We start from the raw sequence: 22269 nt of genomic DNA, 5'->3' as shown, positions 1-22269 counted from the left end.
CTTAAAAAGATGAGAGAGGCCTGTAATTTTCATCATAGGTACACTTCAACTATGACAGACAAAATGAGAAAAAAAATCCAGAAAATCCCATTGTAGGATTTTTTATGAATTTATTTGCAAATTATGGTGGAAAATAAGTATTTGGTCACCTACAAACAAGCAAGATTTCTGGCTCTCACAGACCTGTAACTTCTTCTTTAAGAGGCTCCTCTGTCCTCCACTCGTTACCTGTATTAATGGCACCTGTTTGAACTTGTTATCAGTATAAAAGACACCTGTCCACAACCTCAAACAATCACACTCCAAACTCCACTATGGCCAAGACCAAAGAGCTGTCAAAGGACACCAGAAAACAATTGTAGACCTGCACCAGGCTGGGAAGACTGAATCTGCAATAGGTAAGCAGCTTGGTTTGAAGAAATCAACTGTGGGAGCAATTATTAGGAAATGGAAGACATACAAGACCCACTGATAATCTCCCTCGATCTGGGGCTCCACGCAAGATCTCACCCCGTGAGGTCAAAATGATCACACAAGAACGGTGAGCAAAAATCCCAGAACCACACGGGGGGACCTAGTGAATGACCTGCAGAGAGCTGGGACCAAAGTAACAAAGCCTTACCATCAGTAACACACTACGCCGCCAGGGACTCAAATCCTGCAGTGCAGAACGTGTCCCCCTGTTAAGCCAGTACATGTTCAGGCCGTCTGAAGTTTTGCTAGAGCAGCATTTGGATGATCCAGAAGAAGATGGGAGAATGTCATATGGTCAGATAAACCAAAATATAACTTTTTGGTAAAAACTCACCTCGTCGTGTTTGGAGACAAAGAATGCTGAGTTTGCATCCAAAGAACACCATACCTACTGTGAAGCAGGGGGTGGAAACATCATGCTTTGGGGCTGTTTTTCTGCAAAGGGACCAGGACGACTGATCCGTGTAAAGGAAAGGATGAATGGGGCCATGGTATCGTGAGATTTTGAGTGAAAACCTCTTCCATCGGCAAGGGCATTGAAGATGAAACGTGGCTGGGTCTTTCAGCATGACAATGATCCCAAACACAGCCGCCGGGGCAACGAGGAGTGGCTTCGTAAAAGCATTTCAAGGTCCTGGAGTGGCCTAGCCAGTCTCCAGAATCTCAACCCCATAGAAAATCTTTGGAGGGAGTTGAAAGTCCGTGTTGCCCAGCAAACAGCCCCAAAACATCACTGCTCTAGAGGAGATCTGCATGGAGGAATGGGCCAAAATACCAGCAACAGTGTGTGAAAACCTTGTGAAGACTTACAGAAAACGTTTGACCTCTGTCATTGCCAACAAAGGGTATATAACAAAGTATTGAGATAAACTTTTGTTATTGACCGAAATACTTATTTTCCACCATAATTTGCAAATAAATTCATAAAAAATCCTACAATGTGATTTTCTGGATTTTTTTTCTTCTCATTTTGTCTGTCATAGTTGAAGTGTACCTATGATGAAAATTACAGGCCTCTCTCATCTTTTTAAGTGGGAGAACTTGCACAATTGGTGGACTAAATACTTTTTTGCCCCACTGTATATACAAAAGTATGTGGACACCCCTTCAAATTAGTGGATTTGGCTATTTCAGCCACCCACTGCTGACAGGTGTATAAAATTGAGCACACAGCCATGCAATCTCCTTCGACTTGGCACCGTCATAGGATGCCACCTTTCCAACAAGTCAGTTCGTAAAATTACTGTCCTGGTAGAGATGCCCCTGTCAACTGTAAGTGCTGTTATTGTGAAGTGGAAACACCTAGGAGCAACAACAGCTCAGCCGCGAAGTGGTAGGCCACTCAAGCTCACAGAACGGGACCACCAAGGGCTGAAGCGTGTAAAAATCATCTGTACTCGTTTGCAACACTTATTACCGAGTTCCAAACTGCCTCTTGATGCAACATCAGCACAAGAACTGTTCGTCAGGAGCTTCATGAAATGGTTTTCCATGGCCAAGCAGCCGCACACAAGCCTAAGATCACGATGTGTAATGGAGTGGTGTCAAGCTTGCCGCCATTGGACTCCTTTGGACTCTGAAGCAGTGGAAACGCATTTTCTGGCAGCTTCACCATCTGGCAGTCCGACAGACGAATCTGGGTTTGGCGGATGCCAGGAGTACGCTACCTGCCCCAATGCATAGTGCCAACCATAAAGTTTGGTGGATGGCTGTTTTTCATGGTTAGGCCACTTTGTTCCATTAACGCTAGAGCAGCCAATAACATTCTAGACAATTCTGTGCTTTATTTTTTATTTAACTAGGCAAGTCAGTTACAAAGAAGTCAGTTACAAAGAACAAATTCTTATTTACAATGACAGCCTACACCGGCCAAACCCGGACGACGCTGGACCAATTGTGCGCCGCCCTATGGGACTCCCAATCATGGCCGGTTGTGATACAGCCTGGATTCGAACCAGAGTGTCTGTAATGACACCTCTAGCACTGAGATGCAGTGCCTTCGACCGCTGCGCCACTCGGAAGCCCACTTTGTGGCAACAGTTTGGGGAAGGCCCTTTCCTGTTTCAGCATGACACTGCCCCTGTGCACAAAGCGAGGTCCGTACAGAAATGGTTGTCAAGTTCAGTGTGGAAGAACTTGACTGGCCTGCACAGAGCCCTGACCTCTACGCCATCTAACACCTTTGGGATTAATTGGAAAACCGACTGAGAGCCAGACCTAATCGCCCAACATCAGTGCTCAACCTCACTAATGCTCTTGTGGCTGAATGGAAGCAAGTCCCCGCAGCAATGTTCCAACATCTAGTGGAAAGCCTTCCCAGAAGAGTGTGGGCTGTTATAGCAGCAAAGGGGAACCAACTCCATATTAATGCTCATGATTTTTAAATGAGATGTTCAACGAGTAGATGTCCCCGTACTCTTGTTCATGTAGTTATGATGCCTAGCATGTCATTGGCTTTTGAATCTAAATGTACCATGCTTTGCTTAACTTATATAGTCTTGTAGTGTCCATTCAGTCTCTTTTCCCAGTTAATTATTATATGGTGTATATCATTCTGTTCTACCTTTGTTCCTTGTAGGACATTCAGTCAGAAGAAAGCCGCTGTAGAGAGGGACTATGCCCAGGTGAGTGTTCTCTCTCTCTCTCTCTCTCTCTCCATCCTTAGTTTGCTATCTCTATCCATCCTTAGTTTGCTCTCTCTATCCATCCTTAGTTCGCTCTCTCTATCACTCTGGATGCGTGTTCATTTCTGCATATGGATGACATTATATTGTGGCATTGCTGTCGTCTTCTCATTTGTGTCGCCAAAAAAAGAATCTCCCAATAATGACACACAAAGACACCAACTGCGCCACCATACGAGGTTTGGGTATAGTTGTCGTTGGGAGGATCAGGGCTCAGTTGTGGTCTGATGGATTACTCCTCTATCTGAGAGGACCACTCTAAGGGCTCAGACACATTTGCTGGCCGAGCGTACTTAGTACCTCCTGAACGTAATTTGCGAACCCGAGTGCGCACCTACTTTACATGTAGAATCGCGTGAAAGTTTTGGTAGTCATACGCTACAGCAGGTGGTCCCTAAATCAGACGACCACTAGATCCTCATTCGATGCGATGTGTGTCAGCTCTAAAGTCTTCTGTCTCAGTTGTGGCATTTTCATGTGGCCCACTTCCTCGTTGTGGAGTTGTTTTGGCCACAGCTTCCTGTGAATATAAATGTACTGTTTCAAAATCCCCCTATGCTCCTGCTTTGGTCTATTCTGGCGTTGCATCCCCGTGTGGAATGTCCTTACTGTGATTTAAAAGAGGGTCCTGACTTGGGAGTAACCCCAACCAGGCACTACCCAGCCACTTTTGTGTGGGGGGGGGAAGGGGTGTATTTTGAGGATTTTATTCATACCCTGCTCACATGCCATTCATATGTACCACAGTCTTCTATATATCAAGAGTCACCTCCAAGACAGAGTGCCTCCAAGACACTTACTCACACCCACTCTCCAACCAACACTATCTAGTCGGATAAAGATTCAGGGTGCCACACAAGAAGCCTGCTGTGAGCCTGCTGAAGAAGGATACTGAACAATTCCCATCACCACATTATTTATTCATGAATAGCGTTGTTGTGCTAGTAGCTGTGTTGTGCCGCCTGTCTCTATCTGCCCTAAAGCCAATCCCGTGAGCTGCTATAGATGCACACACATTAAGAGATGTGTTATTATAGGAGCGGACGTTGTCAACCTTTTTTTCAAAGTAGTTGACAAAGCCGTCTGCAGAGGGGGGGAAGTGGTGGAGAATTAATGAGGGAAAAGGTGTAAAAGAGTTTATGGGGATTGGAGGCAGAGGCTTGGAATTTAGTGATAGGAAGAGCCTTTAGAAGTGAATACAGAAGAGAAGGTAGAGAGGAGGGATGCTAGGGATGCTAGCTGCCTGCTGCCCTGTTCTTTCACGACTCAGTGAGTCACTCAGCCACAGAGCAGGAGGGGGGGGGGGGGTTGAGCTGCCTGGGAGGAAAGGGGACAGTGGGAGTCAGAGGCGAAAAGGGAGGGTCGAAGAGGCAGAGTCAGGAGACAGGTGGGAGAACGATTTAGCGGAAGGAAGAGATTATGGGATAGAAGAGGGGTGGTAGGAGGAGAGAGAGAGCGAAGTTTGCGACGACAGATGACCATCTGGGTAGGGGCGAGTCGAGGTTGGGGGAGAGAAAAACAAAAACAGAGTAGGGATCAGAGACCTGGATGGGGGTTGCCGTGAGATCAGTCAGCGAGCAGCCCCTAGTAAAGATGAGGTCAAGCATATTCCCTGCATTATGAGTGGGAGGCGACTGGGAGGTCAGGGTGAGTTCAAAAAGGCAAGGAGAGGAAATAGAGGTGGAAAGAAATGAGTCTAAGTCAGGCGCCAGGAGGTTGACATTGCCCAGTACGATGAATGGTGAGCCATCGTCTGGAAATTATGGGTTGTGCTCACAGGGTACACTAGATTAGAAGGGTTGCATCCACTGGGTGGGGAGCGTCTGTAAAACATACTGAGAGGAGCGAACAGGGATAGAAATCACATACATACTTGACAAAGTTCCAAAAGAGAAAAATGAGAATCTAAAAATAACTAGGTAAGACACTGAAGTGAGAGAGTGCCGTGAAGCCTTTGGCTCTTTCCTTCCTCGAATAACTCTGCAGAACGTCTTTGTTTTGGGTGACAACGCCGCCGCATGACAACGCCACCGCTGAATAAATAGGGGCAACTGAGGTACTATAACTAATTGATGATTGCCTAGCAGAGGTGAAGAAAAATACCCCCTCTAACACTCATCTGCCAATTATCAGAAAGCTATCATAAATTGATCTGAAACCAGTCAATGTTCCCAACACTTCGCAGGCACAAGTACTTAGCATTCAGTAGTTCAAATCAATGATTAAACAGGCTACTATGTAGAAGGGCAGCACTTAACTAGAATTGACTTAGCCAGACTATACCAACAAAACTTATTGAAAGAATAGGCTACTCTTGCAGAGATTAGCTGTCTTCGCTCTGTCTCTCTGTATATGTCTCCCTCTCTTACCAAGACACTCAGGACATCATAGCAATGTGGTGGCATCCCAGTAGAGGTTAAAGGTCATCACGCAGCCCTGCTGTTGGTATCCTGTCACTGTGTGTGTGTACTTACTAGGAACCAAATGATAGCAAACACAACAGAACTGGGAGGGACCTACTTAAAGTTTTCTAAACAAAATTTTCATTGCAAAATGTTTCGCAACAATGTGCGCTAATGTTTTCTTCCCTTTGTTGCTTAATGAATATGACCCTGCTTCAGGTCGCACACGGTGAGTTCAAAGAAACTGTCAGATAGCATTACAGTTATGAAACCGCTTTGTAAAGTGCAGCGCAGCCACAGACGCACACACTCCCAACAGTCTAATACCTACATGTTTCAAGAAGACCACCATAGTCCCTGTGCCCAAGAACACCAAGGTAGCCTGTCGAAATGACTGTCGCCCCGTAGCACTCACATCTGTAGCCATGAAATGCTTTGAATGGCTCACATCAACACCATCATCCCAGACACCCTGGACCCAGTCCATTTTGCATACCGCCCCAACAGATCCACAGATGATGCAATCTCTATTGCATTCAACACTGCCTTTTCCAGCTTGGACAAAAGGAACATCTATGTGAGAATGCTGTTCATTGACTACAGCTCAGTGTTCAACATAATAGTGCCCTCCAAACTCATCACTAATCTAAGGACCCTGGTACTGAACATCTCCCTCTGCAACTGGATCCTGGACTTCCTGACGGGATGCCCCCAGGTGGTGGGTGGAGGCAACAACACATCCGCCACGCTGACCCTCAGCACGGGGACCCCTCAGGGGTGCGTGCTTAGTCCCCTTCTGCACTCCCTGTTCACCCACGACTGCGTGGCTTTGCACGACTCCAACACCGTCATTAAGTTTGCCGATGACGCAATGGTGGTAGGCCTGATCACCGATGATGAGACCGCCTAAAGGGAGGAGGTCAGAGACCTGGCAGTGTGGTGCCAGGACAACAACCTTTCCCTTAACGTCAGCAAGACAAAGGAGCTGATCGTGAACTACAGGAAACTGAGGACAGAGCACGCTCCCCTTCATATTGACGGGCCTGTAGTAGAGCAGGTCGAGAGCTAAGGCTCTATCATGGTCCAAACACACCAACACAGTCGTGAAGAGGGCACAACAATGCACCATGCAGTACCAATGCACCAAGCCTGGAACCAACAAGACCCTGAACAGCTTCTACCCCACAAGCAATAAGACTGCTAAATAGTTTGTTAAATAGTCTGGGTAGCTATTTGGTTAACTATCTGGATTGACCCTTTTTTGCAAGAACTTTTTTTTACTCATCACATACGGTGTTACTACTGTTTACTATCTGTCACTTTATTCCTAGTTAAATGTACATATCTACCTAAATAAAATAAAAATGTAAGTATAGCAAAGTTGTCATTACTCATTGTATCTATTACTTTAAATATTACGTCTTTTACGTTCCTATTATTTCTCTTTTCTTTCTGCAAGGGCCCGTAAGTAGTCCACACCGTGTTGTTTACGAATAATGTGACGAATAAAGTGTGGTTTTGATTTGACATGTCCCCCACTCAGTAATATACACTGAGTGTACAAAACATTAGGAGCACCTGCTCTTTCCATGACAGACTGACCAGGTGAATCCAGGTGAAAGCTATGATCCCTTATTGATGTCACTAATTAAATCTAGTGTAGATGAAGGGGAGGAGACAGGTTAAAGAAGGATGTTTAAGCCTTGATACAATTGAGACATGGATTGAGAACATGTGCCATTCAGACAAAATATTTTAGTGCCTTTGAACAGGGTATGGTAGTAGGTGCCAGGCGCACCGGTTTGAGTGTGTCAAGTATGCTTGGGCGGTATCCAGATTGTCATACCTTCATGCCGACCTTGAGCCATACCGGGATATTCGGTAATACCTGCACTGAACAGAAGGGACGCTATTTTCATACACCACATAGCCTCTGTAATCTGAAGGTTTGCAGTGCTAACAAGTACATGTAATATCCCATAGAGAATGTTAACGAAATGCTAATGAACGCATTGCGAGCATTTTACAATCTTTGACCAAAACAATTTGCAGGACAGACATCCCAGCACAAAGTTTTACAAGTAACTCAAAAATGCTACTCACAACGCACAAAAACAAATATTAGAGAGCAAGGCTCTTGATCCAGGAGGGAATTCTCTGCTAACAAGTGAAGCTTGGTTTTGGAAGCAGCTAACCACTTAGCTAGATATCTAACTAGCTACTAAATTAGCAAACAAAATGCAGAACTGCAGAACATTTAGTACATTTTAGACAGTTAACATAATAGTTATAAGTAATTAGATCACCTGGAGCATGCTGCACAACAGTGAGTGAGAAAACATCATGCGAATGGGGGCTACCAGTAACCTTCATCATGAAAAAAGATGTGGGAAATGAACACAATCTTCTTTATATCGTAATGTATTGCACAAGTTGACTGCAGGTATTTACTTTAAAAAGTAACTACAAGTATTCAAAAACTTAAAATAAATAGTTTTGGCGGTATTGAAAAACCATCCCGTGGCTATTTCCCTTATACCCCGGTATACGGTATACCGCCCAAGACTAGCGTCAAGAACTGCAACACTGCTGGGTCTTTCACCCTCAACAGTTTCCCATGTGTATCAAGAATGGTCCACCACCCAAAGGACATCCAGCCAACAGCAGGCCGGTGGTCAAAAACGGTTCATTGATGAAAGAGGACAAAGGAGGCTGATGTGAATTGTGCAGAGCAACAGACTGCTACAGTTAGTCAACTGACAGTCCAGTACAACATTGGTGCCCAAAGACCCATAAAAGAATGCACAACTCATCGTACTTTGACACAAATGGGGTATGGCAGCTGACGAACACCCCCTGTCTACCTAGAACGCATTTGTGGCTTCTTTTTTTTCATAATAGGTAATTTGATTGTAGCCATTTTGATTTCCCTAAAGAGCACACACTCTAAAGAGCAATGAGGCAGATGTTTAACCGGATGTATACAGGGAAAGGGGGATACCTAGTCAGTTGTACAACTGAATGCATTCAATTGAAATGTGTCTTCCGCATTTAACCCAACCCCTCTGAATCAGAGGTGTGGAGGGCTGCCTTCATCGACATCCACGTCTTCGGCGCATGGGGAACAGTGGGTTAACTGCCTTGCTCAGGGGCATCCGGTTGGCATTTCCACTCGCCACCAAATATGGTGATGAAAGGAAGCCCAGTGGGAGAAGATGGAGCGAGATGGATTTCTGTCATTACCAAAACATTTCATCTCAATTCAGTTTTTTCCTAAAACTAAAATCTGTTAAGAACCGAGTGCACTAAGTTTTGTAGACTTTACCCTTTGTCAAAGTATTCAAAAAATGTAGTTGTTTAGGCGCGCGAGGGCGAATTTAGTTATTGCATACGCACACATCAGAGTAGGCGTTCCGTAACAGAAATATGCCAATACATGCTAGAACGCGCCAATAGCATCCCGCTAGCACGTGCTTGGATCTGCTTGCCTGCGCTATGATTAATTTGCTCCCATTGGAAATGACAGGCTGTGGTATATCTTGGGTTAGATGTATAAAAATCTCTGGTGGTGAGAAGTTTCCCCTAGGATCAGCTTCCCCTCACCCAATCCTAACCTTAAAGTGGCACTCTGTGATTGCTACGTAATTGTTTTTACTTTTATATTAATACCCATTTGATTATTTTGTAAAACATTTTGAAGGATTAATATGATATATTTCACAGTACAGCAGGAAATGTAGAGATGAGGGCATAGTCAGAGGGTGGCCAAGATGGGTCTCGAACCCTCGTCGCCAGGGGGCATTTGTGGTCCGATACACCAACTTTGAAATGCCTCATGCGCTTGTGTTTACTCCAATGTTTGTAAACATTGTAATTGTAAAAACAAATATATATATATATAGGCTCATAACATGGTTAAAACTCTACATTTGATCTCACAGATAGTCAGTCCTTGCATCCATAGCTCTGCCCATGAATTTGAGTGGCCCCATCAGCTGTTTACCAAATCAGTGGTAGGGTGTGACCACTTTATTGTTTGAACGGCGGATTGTCCCTTTGACCATTAGTTGGGAAAATGAAAAACGGACTCAAAATCAGCGTCTAAGGGCACCTTCGCCTTACACCAAGAGCACACACTGTATAGTTGTTCAGCGATGAGGATTGGCGGTACATGCAATCAATATGACTTTCCCAATATGTTTCAATGACAGACAGTTGTGATAATACAACAGTATTCCTCTCACTCGGCTTTCTGCTTTGGTCTCTGAACTATTAGGTCGTGTGCATTAGGCATCAAATGGAAGAAAAGAGACAAACAGAATACTAATTAACTTTCCATTGCAAAATGTTTCAAAACGTTTGCCCTAATGAACAGGACCTTGGTAAAAGCAGCAGATGGCTTTATTGGGCCTGTGCAGGTTAAATGGCATCCTCTGTTTTTTGGCGCCAAATTAGAGACTAGAGTTAGACTGTTAAATCAAAGTGGGTCACAGTGGACTCTGAAACTCTTATTTTCCTCTAGCCTACCCCTCCTCCTTCTGGCTCTTCTTCACTAACCCTCTCTTTTTCATCTCTTAACACCTGCATGCTGCCATGACCCGATTTGATATTCAAATCACAGTAAGTGTTGAAATGACACTCTGTCCCTTGTTCTTACCCCATCCTGCCTTCCCCTCTTCCCTCACACCCTGCTGGCTGCACTCTCTGTGACTCCCACAATGGCTGGGTTTGTGGTGGTGGATTCTGCCGTTTGGGGCTTTGACACCAGAACCCAGGGGGACCAAAAGGTTTAGAGACTGGGCCTAAAGTGTGTCCCTTGTGGATTGACTTTAGCCTGGTCCCATCTGTTGGCGCTGTATAGCCAACTCAAATAGTTCTGGTATGGCAATGACCATAGGAGTTGGCTAGATGGATCTGACCGCCCTGCATGAACTTTAAGTCCCAATTTAGATCACCTGTCTTTCTGTTCAGCTGAGAATGTGCTCTGTATAGCCCTGCATGCGTGCGTGTGCACGTTTTTGCGAACAAATGCTCCCTCGCATACTAGGGCTGGGAATTTCTGAGAGACCTTACGATACGATATTATCATGATACTTAGGTGCCGATGTAACCGGTGTGAAATGGCTAGCTAGTTAGCGCGCTGCGAGCTAATAGCGTTTCAATCGGTGACATCACTTGCTCTGAGACCTTGAAGTAGTTGTTTCCCTTGCTCTGCAAGGGCTGTGGCTTTTGTGGTGCGATAGGTAACGATGCTTCGAGGGTGTCAATTGTTGTGTGCAGAGGGTCCCTGGTTCGAGCCCAGGTAGGGGCGAGGAGAGAGACCGAAGCAACACTGTTACACCACCTACGATATGTATTGCGATTCTCTCTCGCGATTCGATACTGTGATTTGATGTTCCAAACAAATTGCTGACCATATGTCTGTTGCAGAGGGACAAGAGCGAGCGATGAGAAAAAATGAGTTTTGATCAGTCGTGGAAATAAAAGTGCTAGAAACAAATTGGCTCCCTATTTAAAAAGATGAAGAACAAGCTATGAAGGAAAAATACTGGAGTTTTGGTGCAGGTACAGCCAACTAGTGTGAAAATAATATTGCGATATTGTCAAAACTATACAATATATTGTCAACTGTAGCGGGGTCCCCCCCCATCACTATCGCATGCTAAAGTCCAAAAATAAATAAATGTAAACATGAATGTTCTTTGTTTACTCTGCAACGCTATTTCAGTTCCTTAAAGCTCAACCTTACTGCCGGTCCGTGGTATTTCTGGCTGTGCTGCTCTGGTTTAACTCAACTCTGGACCTCGAAGCCAGTTGCACTGCATTCTTTCATTGTTCATCTCTAATCAGGGACTGATTTCAAACTGGGACAAGAGGTGTGTGTGTGTGTGTGCAATTAATTATCAGGTAGAACAGAAAACCAGCAAGCTCTACATAGTACAGGTGAATGAGTCCATGGCTGCTTCTGAAAGGGCAACCTCTTCCCTATATTGTGCTGCACTACTTTGACCAGGGCCCGTAGGGCTCTACACACAGATTACGGTTTAGTGTCTTGTTCATTAGGACATACCATAGCAAAAGGTTTTGTAATGGAAAGCGAAAAACGAGCGTTTCAGTAAGTACAGTTGAAGTCGGAAGTTTACATACTTAGGTTGGAGTCATTAAAACTTGTTTTTCAACCACTCCACAAATTTCTTGTTAACAAACTATAGTTTGGGCAAGTCAGTTAGGACATCTACTTTGTGCATGACACAAGTCATTTTTCCAACAATTGTTTCAGACAGATTATTTCACTTATAATTCACTGTATCACAATTCCAGTGGGTCAGAAGTTTACATACACTAAGTTGACTGTGCCTTTAAACAGCTTGGAAAATTCCAGAAAATTATGTCATGGCTTTAGAATCTTCTGATAACTCAAATGATGTCAATTAGCCTAATTGGAGGTGTACCTGTGGATATATTTCAAGGCCTACATTCAAACTCAGTGCCTCTTTGCTTGACATCATGGGAAAATCAAATGAAATCAGCCAAGACATCAGATTTCAGCAATTTCCAAATGCCTTAAGGTACCACGTTTATCTGTACAAACAATAGTGCGCACAATAGTACGCAAGTATAAACACCATGGGACCACGCAGCCGTCATACCGCTCAGGAAGGAGATGCTTTCTGTTTCCTAGAGATGAACGTACTTTGGTGTGAAAAGTGCAACTCAATTCCAGAACAACAGCAAAGGACCTTGTGAATATGCTGGAGGAAACAGGTACAAAAGGATCTATATCCACAGTAAAACGAGTCCTTTATCGACATAACCTGAAAGGCCGCTCAGCAAGGAAGAAGCCACTGCTCCAAAACCGCCATAAAAAAGCCAGACTACGGTTTTCAACTGCACATGGGGACATAGATCGTACTTTTTGGAGAAATGTCTGATGAAACAAAAATTGAACTGTTTGGCCATAATGACCATTGTTATGTTTGAGGAAAAAGGGGGTACGCTTGCAAGCCGAAGAACACCATCCCAACCGTGAAGCACGGGGGTGGCAGCATCATGTTGAGGGGGTGTTTTACTGCAGGAGGGACTGGTGCACTTCACAAAATAGATGGCATCAGCAGGGAGGAAAATGATGTGGATATATTGAAGCAGCATCTCAAGACATCAGTCAGGAAGTTAAAGCTTGGTCGCAAATGGGTCTTCCAAATGGAAAATGACCCCAAGCACACTTCCAAAGTTGTGGCAAAATGGCTTAAGGACAACAATGGTTTAAAGGCAATGCTGAAGGCAAACAATTTAAAGGCAATGCTACCAAATACTAATTGAGTGTATGTAAACTTCTGACCCACTGGGAATGTGATGAAAGAAATAAAAGCTGAAATAATAAATCATTCTCTCTACTATTATTCTGACATTTCACATTCTTAAAATATAGTGGTGATCCTAACTGACCTAAAACAGGGAACTCTTACTAGGATTAAATGTCAGGAATTGTGAAAACTGAGTTTAAATGTATTTGGTTAAGATGTAAACTTCCGACTTCAACTGTAAGATCAGTAAGTGGGGCACAGTAAGTGGGTCTGGAGTTCAGAGATTAAAGGTCATCGATCCTTTTCCTCCCTTCCAGGCTCTACACAAGCTGGCCAATCAGTACCTGAAGAGGGAATGGCCAGACAGCCTATCAGAGGAGCCAACAGACCACGGGTAAGACCTCTAGCCAATGAGTGAACCATTATTGTCTCAGCAGCGTCAGAAATGTCTCTCTCGTTCTTCCGTAATAGTACTACCAGTATCAGTGTGTATTATTGAAAGCTACATATTATTATTTGGCATTTTTTTCTAGACTCTTTGATATTTTTTACTGTATTTAGTCCAGGTCCTCTCATGTCCGAATTGTCATTGCCTTTTAAATAAAGGTTCTTGTTCAAAAGATTAACTGGTTGAACCAACAGTTCTTGTATTGTGTCGTCACAACCAAGAAAATAAAAAAATATCAGGGATATTACCAGTATTCACACTGACTATTGTCTGTCTGTTGTCACAGGAACATGTACACGTTGTGGAAGGCATACCTGGAGGGCATAGTGCAAGTGAGCCAAACCAGGATCACGGCCTGTGAGAACTACAGGAACCAAGTGTCAGACCCTGCCAAGACTGCCAGGCTGCAGAAGGAGCAGCAGCTCAGGAAGGTATGGAAGGCAAATCACCACAAAACTGCTGAGCTTTCCATAGTTTAGACTCCCGCCACCCCGTCTCTATCCTCAATCTCGCTCGCCCTCTTGCTCTCTCACATGGTTTAGATTATTTGACGCATGTCTCCATTTATACAGCTGGTGAGTTGAAATGACTGAACCAGTTCAGGATATGTGCTTTCTAAGGAGAAGTCTGCTGTTCTTTGGATACAAACCAGTGTATACATTGCATTTTGGAAAGTATTAAACCCCTTTTACTTTTTTTTTTAAAGCCTTATTCTAAAATGGATTAAATCAAACATTTTCCTCATCAATCTACAAACAAAACCCCATAATGACAAGCGAAAACTGGTTTTCTACATTATTGAATATGTATTACAAATAAACAGATACCTTATTTACATAAGTATTCAGACCCTTTGCTATGATCACATGTATTTATAAAGCCCTTTTTACATCAGCAGATGTCACAAAGTGCTATACAGAAACCCAGCCTAAAACCCCAAACAGCAAGCAATGCAGATGTAGAAGCACGGTAGCTAGGAAAAACTCCCTAGAGATTCAAAATTGAGCTCCTGTGCATCCTGTTTCCATTGATCATCCTTGAGATGTTTCTACAACTTGATTGGAGTCCATCTGTGTTAAAATCATTTGATTGAAAATGATTTAAAAAGGCACACACTTGTCTATATAAGGTCCCAAGTTGACGGTGCATGTCACAGCAAAAACCAAGCCATGAGGTCAAAGGAATTGTCCGTAGTGGCCTCCATCATTCTTAAATGGAAGAAGTTTCGAACCACTAAGACTCTTCCTAGAGATGACTGCCTGGCCAAACTGAGCAATCAGGGGAGAATGGCCTTGGTCAGGGAGGTGACCAAGAACCCACAGTCACTCTGACAGAGCTCCAGAGTTCCTCTGTGGAGATGGGAGACACTTCCAGAAGGACAACCATCTCTGCAGCACTCCACCGATCAGGCCTTTATGGTAGAGTGGCCAGACGGAAGCCACTCTTCAGTAAAAGGCACATGACAGCCTGCTTGGAGTTTGCCGAAAGGCCTCAGGAGGCTAAAGAAATTTGGCTTAACTCCTAAAACCCTCACAAACTTTTACAGATGCACAATTGAGAGCATCCTGTCGGGCTGTATCACCGCCTGGTACGGCAACTGCGCCGCCCACAACCGCAAAGATCTCCAGAGGGTGGTGCGATCTGCCCAACGCTTTACCGGGGGCAAACTTCTCGCCCTCCTGGACACGAAGGCCAAAAAGATCATCAAGGACATCAACCACCCGAGCCACTGCCTATTCACCCCGCTATCATCCAGAAGGTGAGGTCAGTACAGGTGCATCAAAGCTGGGACTGAGAGACTGAAAAACAGCTTCTATCTCAAGGCCATCAGACTGCTAAACAGCCATCACTAGTACATCAGAGGCTGCTACCTGTAGACATAGATTAGGAATCACTGGCCACTTTAAGGAATTAAACACTAGCCACTTTAATAATATCTCCGTATCTTGCATTACTCATCTCATATGTATATACTGTACTCTATACTATGCCACCGTATCTTAGTCCAATGCCGCTCTGACATATATGTATATATATTCTTAATTCATTCCTTACTTAGATTTAGGAATGCACATTTTGGGGAATATTCAGAGGTGGAAACTTTCCGTGGGAATATATGGGAATTAATATTAATACCATTTCAATGCATTGGATATATTTACCATATCATATGGAGACAGAAACATAAACCTTTTACCTTATCATAAGTAGACATAATTGCAAATGATTAAATCCTTCCAATAGAAAAGAAATAACAATTTATTTACGATTTTAACTTTTATTAAATGAGTTGACTCTTCACATGGGATGATTTCACTGAACAACAAAAGAAAGGGAATATTGAATGATCCCCAAGGATCCATCGCATCTCCCAAAAACGTTTATATCATACATCTGTAAAATGATAGTCTAGAAACTAAAGCTTTGGTTGTCGACCTCTCAGGATTCCATGTCTTCTCCCTGGACCTTCTCAATGTCCACCTCTTGAACATCAGACTCTGAGGCCTCATCTTCACTGTCACTTTCCAACCTTGTTAAGGATGGCTCGTTGTCGGGCTCAAAAAGACTTTGTCTGAATGACCACCAATTTTTCAACCCTTGTTTTGGTCAGCCTGTTGCGTGCTTTGGTGTGTGTTCCCAAACAAGGACCAGTTCACCAGACTGCCCAGAACCTTGCCCACATCCAGGCCATAGTGGAGAGACACAGTTGTGATGACACCATAGGCCTTGTTGATCTCTGCACCAGACAGGATGCACTTGCCAGCATACTTGGGGTCCAACATGTAAGTTGCGGCATGTTTGGGCTTCAGGCAGAAGTCTTCATGCTTTTTGATGTATTTCAGAACTGCAGTTTCCTCTGCTTGGAGCAACAGTGAAGTGGGCAGGGCAGTACGGATTTCTTCTCTGACATCTGCAAGCAGACAGGATGGCATTGTCTCTCTCAATCCATGCAATGGCTACTGCTATAGGTTTCGGGAGTTTCAGGCTGCTTACCACTTTCTCTCAAAATACATCATCCAGGAGGATCCTCTTGATGGGGCTGTCCATATCGGCAGACTGTGATATGGCCATTTCCTGGAGAGACTCCTTCCCTCCCAGGAGACTGTCAAACATGATGACAACACCACCCCAACGGCTGTTGCTGGGCAGCTTCAATGTGGTGCTCTTATTCTTCTCACTTTGCTTGGTGAGGTAGATTGCTGCTATAACGTGATGACCCTTCACATAACTAACAATTTCCTTGGCTCTCTTGTAGAGTGTATCCATTGTTTTCAGTGCCATGATGTCCTTGAGGAGCATATTCAATGCATGAGCAGCACAGCCAATGGGTGTGATGTGAGGGTAGGACTCCTCCACTTTAGACCAAGCAGCCTTCATGTTCGCAGCATTGTCTGTCACCAGTGCAAATACCTTCTGTGGTCCAAGGTCATTGACTGCCTTCAGCTCATATGCAATGTAGAGACCGGTGTGTCTGTTGTCCCTTGTGTCTGTGCTCTTGTAGAATACTGGTTGAGGGGTGGAGATGATGTAGTTAATTATTCCTTGTCCACAAACATTTGACCACCCATCAGAGATGATTGCAATACAGTCTGCTTTCTCTATGATTTGCTTGACCTTCACTTGAACTCTGAACTCTGTATCCAGCAAATGAGTAGATAAAGCATGTCTGGTTGGAGGGGTGTATGCTGGGCGAACAATACTCAGAAATCTCTTCCAATACACATTGCCTGTGAGCATCAGAGGAGAACCAGTTGCATACACAGCTCGAGCAAGACATTCATCAGCATTTCTCTGACTACGTTCCTCCATTGAGTAAAAAAAAAACTTCTGATTCCAGGAGGACCATGAGCTGTTGCTATCGATGTTTGATTCAGTATTATCACCTCGAATAGAAGTAAAAGGGGCTTTTGTCAGAAGTTGCTTGTTGTGAGCGCTGAGGGAACTTTAGGCACTTGGCCAGATGATTTTGCATCTTTGTTGCATTTTTCACATATGACTTGGCACAGTATTTGCGAATTTACACAGCTTTTCTACATTAACTGCAGTGAAATGTCTCCATTTTCAGATTAGAAAAAAATGAGTAAAAAGAAACATACAATTCCATGTACAGATAAATAGTTAAACAGTTAGATTAAGCAACCCCTTTGTAAGATAAATGTTTTAAGATGAAACATGTATGGAAACAGGTGAATTAACACTCCTCAATCAGCAGGCTCAAGCAAGCTAAAACCGACATGGTAGCAAAAACTAACTAGCAGAAAATGTTAACAAGTTAAAAATGATTTAAACACACTTTGTTGTAGGCTACTATTTACTAGTTAACACAACCATGTGTGCCATATAAAATAAACTCATATAAAAAGAAACGCCCTCTCACTGTCAACTGCATTTATTTTCAGCAAACTTAACATGTGTAAATATTTGTATGAACATGAGATTCAACAACTGAGACATTAACTGAACAGGTTCCACAGACATGTGACTAACAGAAATGGAATAATGTGTCCCTGAACAAAGGGGGGGTCAAAATCAAAAGTAACAGTCAGTATCTGGTGTGGCCACCAGCTGCATTAAGTACTGCAGTGCATCTCCTCCTCATGGACTGCAACAGATTTGCCAGTTCTTGCTGTGAGATGTTACCCCACTCTTCCACCAAGGCACCTGCAAGTTCCCGGACATTTCTGGGGGATTGGCCCCAGGCCTCACCCTCCGATCCAACAGGTCCCCGATGTGCTCAATGGGATTGAGATGTGGGCTCTTCGCTGGCCATGGCAGAACACCGACATTCCTGTCTTGCAGGAAATCACGCAGAGAACGAGCAGTGTGGCTGGTGGCACTGTCATGCTGGAGGGTCATGTCAGGATGAGCCTGCAGGAAGGGTACCACATGAGGGAGGAGGATGTCTTCCTTGTAACGCACAGCATTGAGATTGCCTGCAATGACAACAAGCTCAGTCCGATGATGCTGTAGACACACCGCCCAAGACCATAACGGACCCTCCACCTCCAAATCGATCCCGCTCCAGAGTACAGGCCTCAGTTGTAGCACTCATTCCATCGATGATAAACGCGAATCCGACCATCACCCCTGGTGAGACAAAACCGCGACTCGTCAGTGAAGAGCACTTTTTGCCAGTCCTGTCTGGTCCAGCGACGGTGCCCATAGACGACGTTGTTGCCGGTGATGTCTGGTGAGGACCTGCATTACAACAGGCCTACAAGCCCTCAAACCAGCCTCTCTCAGCCTATTGCGGACAGTCTGAGCACTGATGGAGGGATTGTGCGTTCCTGGTGTAACTCTGGCAGTTGTTGTTGCCATCCTGTACCTGTCCCGCAGGTGTGATGTTCAGATGTACCGATCCTTTGCAGGTGTTGTTACACGTGGTCTGCCACTGCGAGGACGATCAGCTGTCCGTCCTGTCTCCCTGTTTCACTGTCTTAGGCGTCTCACAGTACGGACATTGCAATTTATTGCCATGGCCACATCTGCAGTCCTCATGCCTCCTTGTACTATGCCTAAGGCACGTTCACGCCGATGAGCAGGGACCCTGGGCATCTTTCTTTTGGTGTTTTTCAGAGTCAGTAGAAAGGCCTCTTTAGTGTCCTAAGTTTTCATAACTGTGACCTTAATTGTCTACCATCTGTAAGCTGTTAGTGTCTTAACGACCGTTCCACAGGTGCATGTTCATTAATTGTTCATGGTTCATTGAACAAGCATGGGAAACAGTGTTTAAACCCTTTACAATGAAGATCTGTGAAGTTATATGGATTTTTACGAATTATCTTTGAAAGACAGGGTCTTGAAAAAGGGACGTTTCTTTTTTTGCTGAGTTTATATTCACCCCACTCAGTATTGTAATCAAAACTTACCAGAAAGCAAGTAGTCCTCGGCTCAAAGTGTTTAGTTTGGGCTCAATAGCATCTCATTCGTGTGCAAGATCTTGACAATCAGCTGTACATGTGATGGAAGAGTGCGCTGCACATGTGATGGAAGAATGCACTGTGCATGCAGAGGGTTGCAATTCTATTGAATTGGGGATAGTTTAACCAAAATATGCCACAAGACCTAAAATTGCCTTGTGTATCCCACAAAAAAGGTTCACTGTTATAAGCTAACTTTTTTTGATAAATTTAAGCAAAATTCCCAAAATTCCAGGACTTCCAGGAAATTTCCCGGGAAGTTTCTGACCCTTTGCAACCCTACTTAGATTTATGTGTATTTTTGTTGTTATGTTGTGAAACTGATATTACTGCACTGTCTGAGCTAGAATCACAAAAATTTCGCTACACCCGCAATAACATCTGCTAAACACGTGTATGTGACCAATACATTTTGAGTTGATTTGATAAGGCACCTAAAGGACTCTGACCATGAGAAACAAGATTCTCTGGTCTGATGAAAACAAGATTGAACTCTTTGTCCTGAATGCCAAGCGTCATGTCTGGAGGAAACCTGACACCATCCCTACGGTGAAGCGTGGTGTCAGCATTGCGATGGGGGATGTTTTTCAGCAGCAGGGACTGGGAGACCAGTCAGGATTGAGGGGAAGATGAACGGAGCAAAGTACAGAGATCCTTGATGAATCTAACAAAATGTGGACATATTTTATTTAACTAGGCAAGTCAGTTAAGAACAAATTCTTATTTACAATGACGGCCTAGGAACAATGGGTTAACTGTTCAGGGGCAGAACGACAGATTTTTACCTTGTCAGCTCAGGGATTCGATCTACCAACCTTTCGGTTACTGGCCCAACACTCTAACCACTAGGCTACCTGCCGCCCCAAAGTCAAGGGGTATGAATACTTTCCGAATGCACTGTTATATACAGTGCTGTGCAAAAGTATTCAGACCCCTTGGATTTATTGTGTTACAAAGTGGGATTAAAATTAATTGAATTGTACTTTTTTGTCTACAATCTACACAAAATATTCTAATGCCAAAGTGGAAGGAAAAATAATAACAATGTAATAACTCTAAAACATAGTCGTTGCATAAGTATTCAGCTCCCTGGGTCAATACATGTTGACTTTTTGGCATTGACTACAGCCGTGTCTTCTTGGGTAAGTGTATAAGAGCTTTGCACACCTGCATTGTGCAATATTTGCCCATTATTCTTTTAACCATTCTTCAAGCTCTGTCAACATATTGGGGATCATGACTAGACGGCAATTTAAGAGTGGAGTCGACTACAATGTTGTTGATCCATCCTCCGTTTTCTCCCATCACAGCCATTGAACTCTGTAGCTGTTTTAAAATCCCCAATGGCCTCGTGGTAAGATCCCTGTGTCTTTGTGGTTTAATACATACTCCACAACATAATTATTATGCTTAAAGAGAAATTCAATGTCTGATTTTGTTATCAATTTACCAATCACTGCCCTTTGAGGCTTTCGAAAAGCTCCCTGATGTTTGTAGTTGAATCTATGCTTGAAATTCAATACTTGACTGGAGGGACCTTACAGATGTTATATGTATGGGGGACAGAGGATGTGTTAGTCATAAAAAAAGTGAGTCCATGTAACTTGTTATGCCAAATTTGTCTTCTAAACAAATGTAGGCTTGCCTAAACAAAGGGGTGGAATACTTATGCAACGATTATTATAGTTATGAATTTATCTTAAATAAATAATAATTCTTCCACTGACATAAGAGTATTGTGTGTAAATTGACAACAAAAAAAGACAAGTAAATCCATTTTAATCCCACTTTGTAACAAAAGTGAAGACATCCAAGGGGGTCTGAATACTTTTGCAAGACACTGTATTAATATATACTGGGTCATAGTTCAGGTGGGCCTTCGCACTTCAGCAAACAACGTTTTTCTTGGTACGCTCTTTTCATATACTGGGTCATGTTCAGTTTGGCACACTGTAGCAAAACCTTAACTCCCTGTTTTAGTCCATTTTGAAACGTTTTCGCCCTACTGAACATGCCCAAGCCTGGACGCTTTGCTTCAATATCAGCTAAGAGTTGGCCACATGGCCACCCTGTCCATATGATCACTGGATGTCAGGCTTTGGCCAACACTTGCTCTCTATTTATCTCTATCCACATTCCGCTGGCTACCATCAACTAGCACCCTCTTGTTCACCCTGACTGACCTAATAGGAATATCATATTTATTCTTAGTACAAACATCTTAGCATGGCTACCAGTGGAACAAGCATGCTTGTCCAGGTATGTTATTAGATTGAGTTTATTAGTCACATGTACAGGTACGCAGATGTAATTGCAGGGTGGGGGGAGCAGGTAGCTGCCTAGTGGCTATTCGTGATCTGGGGGTAGAAGCTATTGGCCAGTCATGGCCCTGATAGTCCTGTACTGTCTGAGGGAAGGAAGTGAGCCATGGCTCGGGTAACTGTATTAGCAATGAGTCAGGATATTTGACATGTTTCACCACATGAGCCATACTGTGCCAGCTGACTATGTGTATTGACCAGCTGACTGTATGTCCTCTGGTTGTTTCTCCAGTAGTGCTGAGCTATTAGTGCTTTTCTAGGTCTTTTCTAGGTCAAATTATCACGGTTTTTGGTTGCGACTTTTTTTTAAAACATAAAATGCATTATGAGATAATGAAGTTAAATTGATTTTAGAGCTTTTATTGGAAATTCCAAAGCCAAAAATAGTGAACATTGATAATATTTCATTGTCTCTGTCAGGTCCACATTGGGTAGACATCAATAGAAAAATAGGAAATTACTATGCAATATTTCAGCTACTTAGTTTTTATTTGATGGCTTTATTATTTTTCATTCCTTAAAGTAATCATCTATGCTCAGGCAGTAGCAGGCAGCCAGGCCATACAACGCTATGTGCTCCCCATACTGTACTATCTTCATATTTTGCCAAACTGCATATTATGCTGCAGAGCTGTCTGACAATCATTTTACTAGTTCTTCAAAGTTGATAAGGCATACTTTCACGAACTGTCTCTGTCTCTCTTGTCGTTGTTGT

At 43.6% G+C, this 22269-nt stretch overlaps 1 protein-coding gene across 1 annotated transcript in view; it reads left to right on the top strand.

Annotated features, from left to right (window-relative positions):
* LOC111980899 (F-BAR and double SH3 domains protein 2) overlaps positions 1-22269 on the top strand; it is a 43686-nt gene that overhangs the window by 8886 nt on the left and 12531 nt on the right. The window contains exons 3-5 of the mRNA XM_024011949.2: positions 3053-3098; positions 13182-13258; positions 13599-13743. Of these exons, the coding sequence (XP_023867717.1) occupies positions 3053-3098; positions 13182-13258; positions 13599-13743 (268 nt within the window). The remainder of the gene's footprint in view (positions 1-3052; positions 3099-13181; positions 13259-13598; positions 13744-22269) is intronic.

This window comes from Salvelinus sp. IW2-2015, linkage group LG20 (genome assembly GCF_002910315.2).
Source record: "Salvelinus sp. IW2-2015 linkage group LG20, ASM291031v2, whole genome shotgun sequence".
NCBI lineage: Eukaryota > Metazoa > Chordata > Actinopteri > Salmoniformes > Salmonidae > Salvelinus > Salvelinus sp. IW2-2015.
This window is presented reverse-complemented; position numbering and strand designations above follow the sequence as displayed.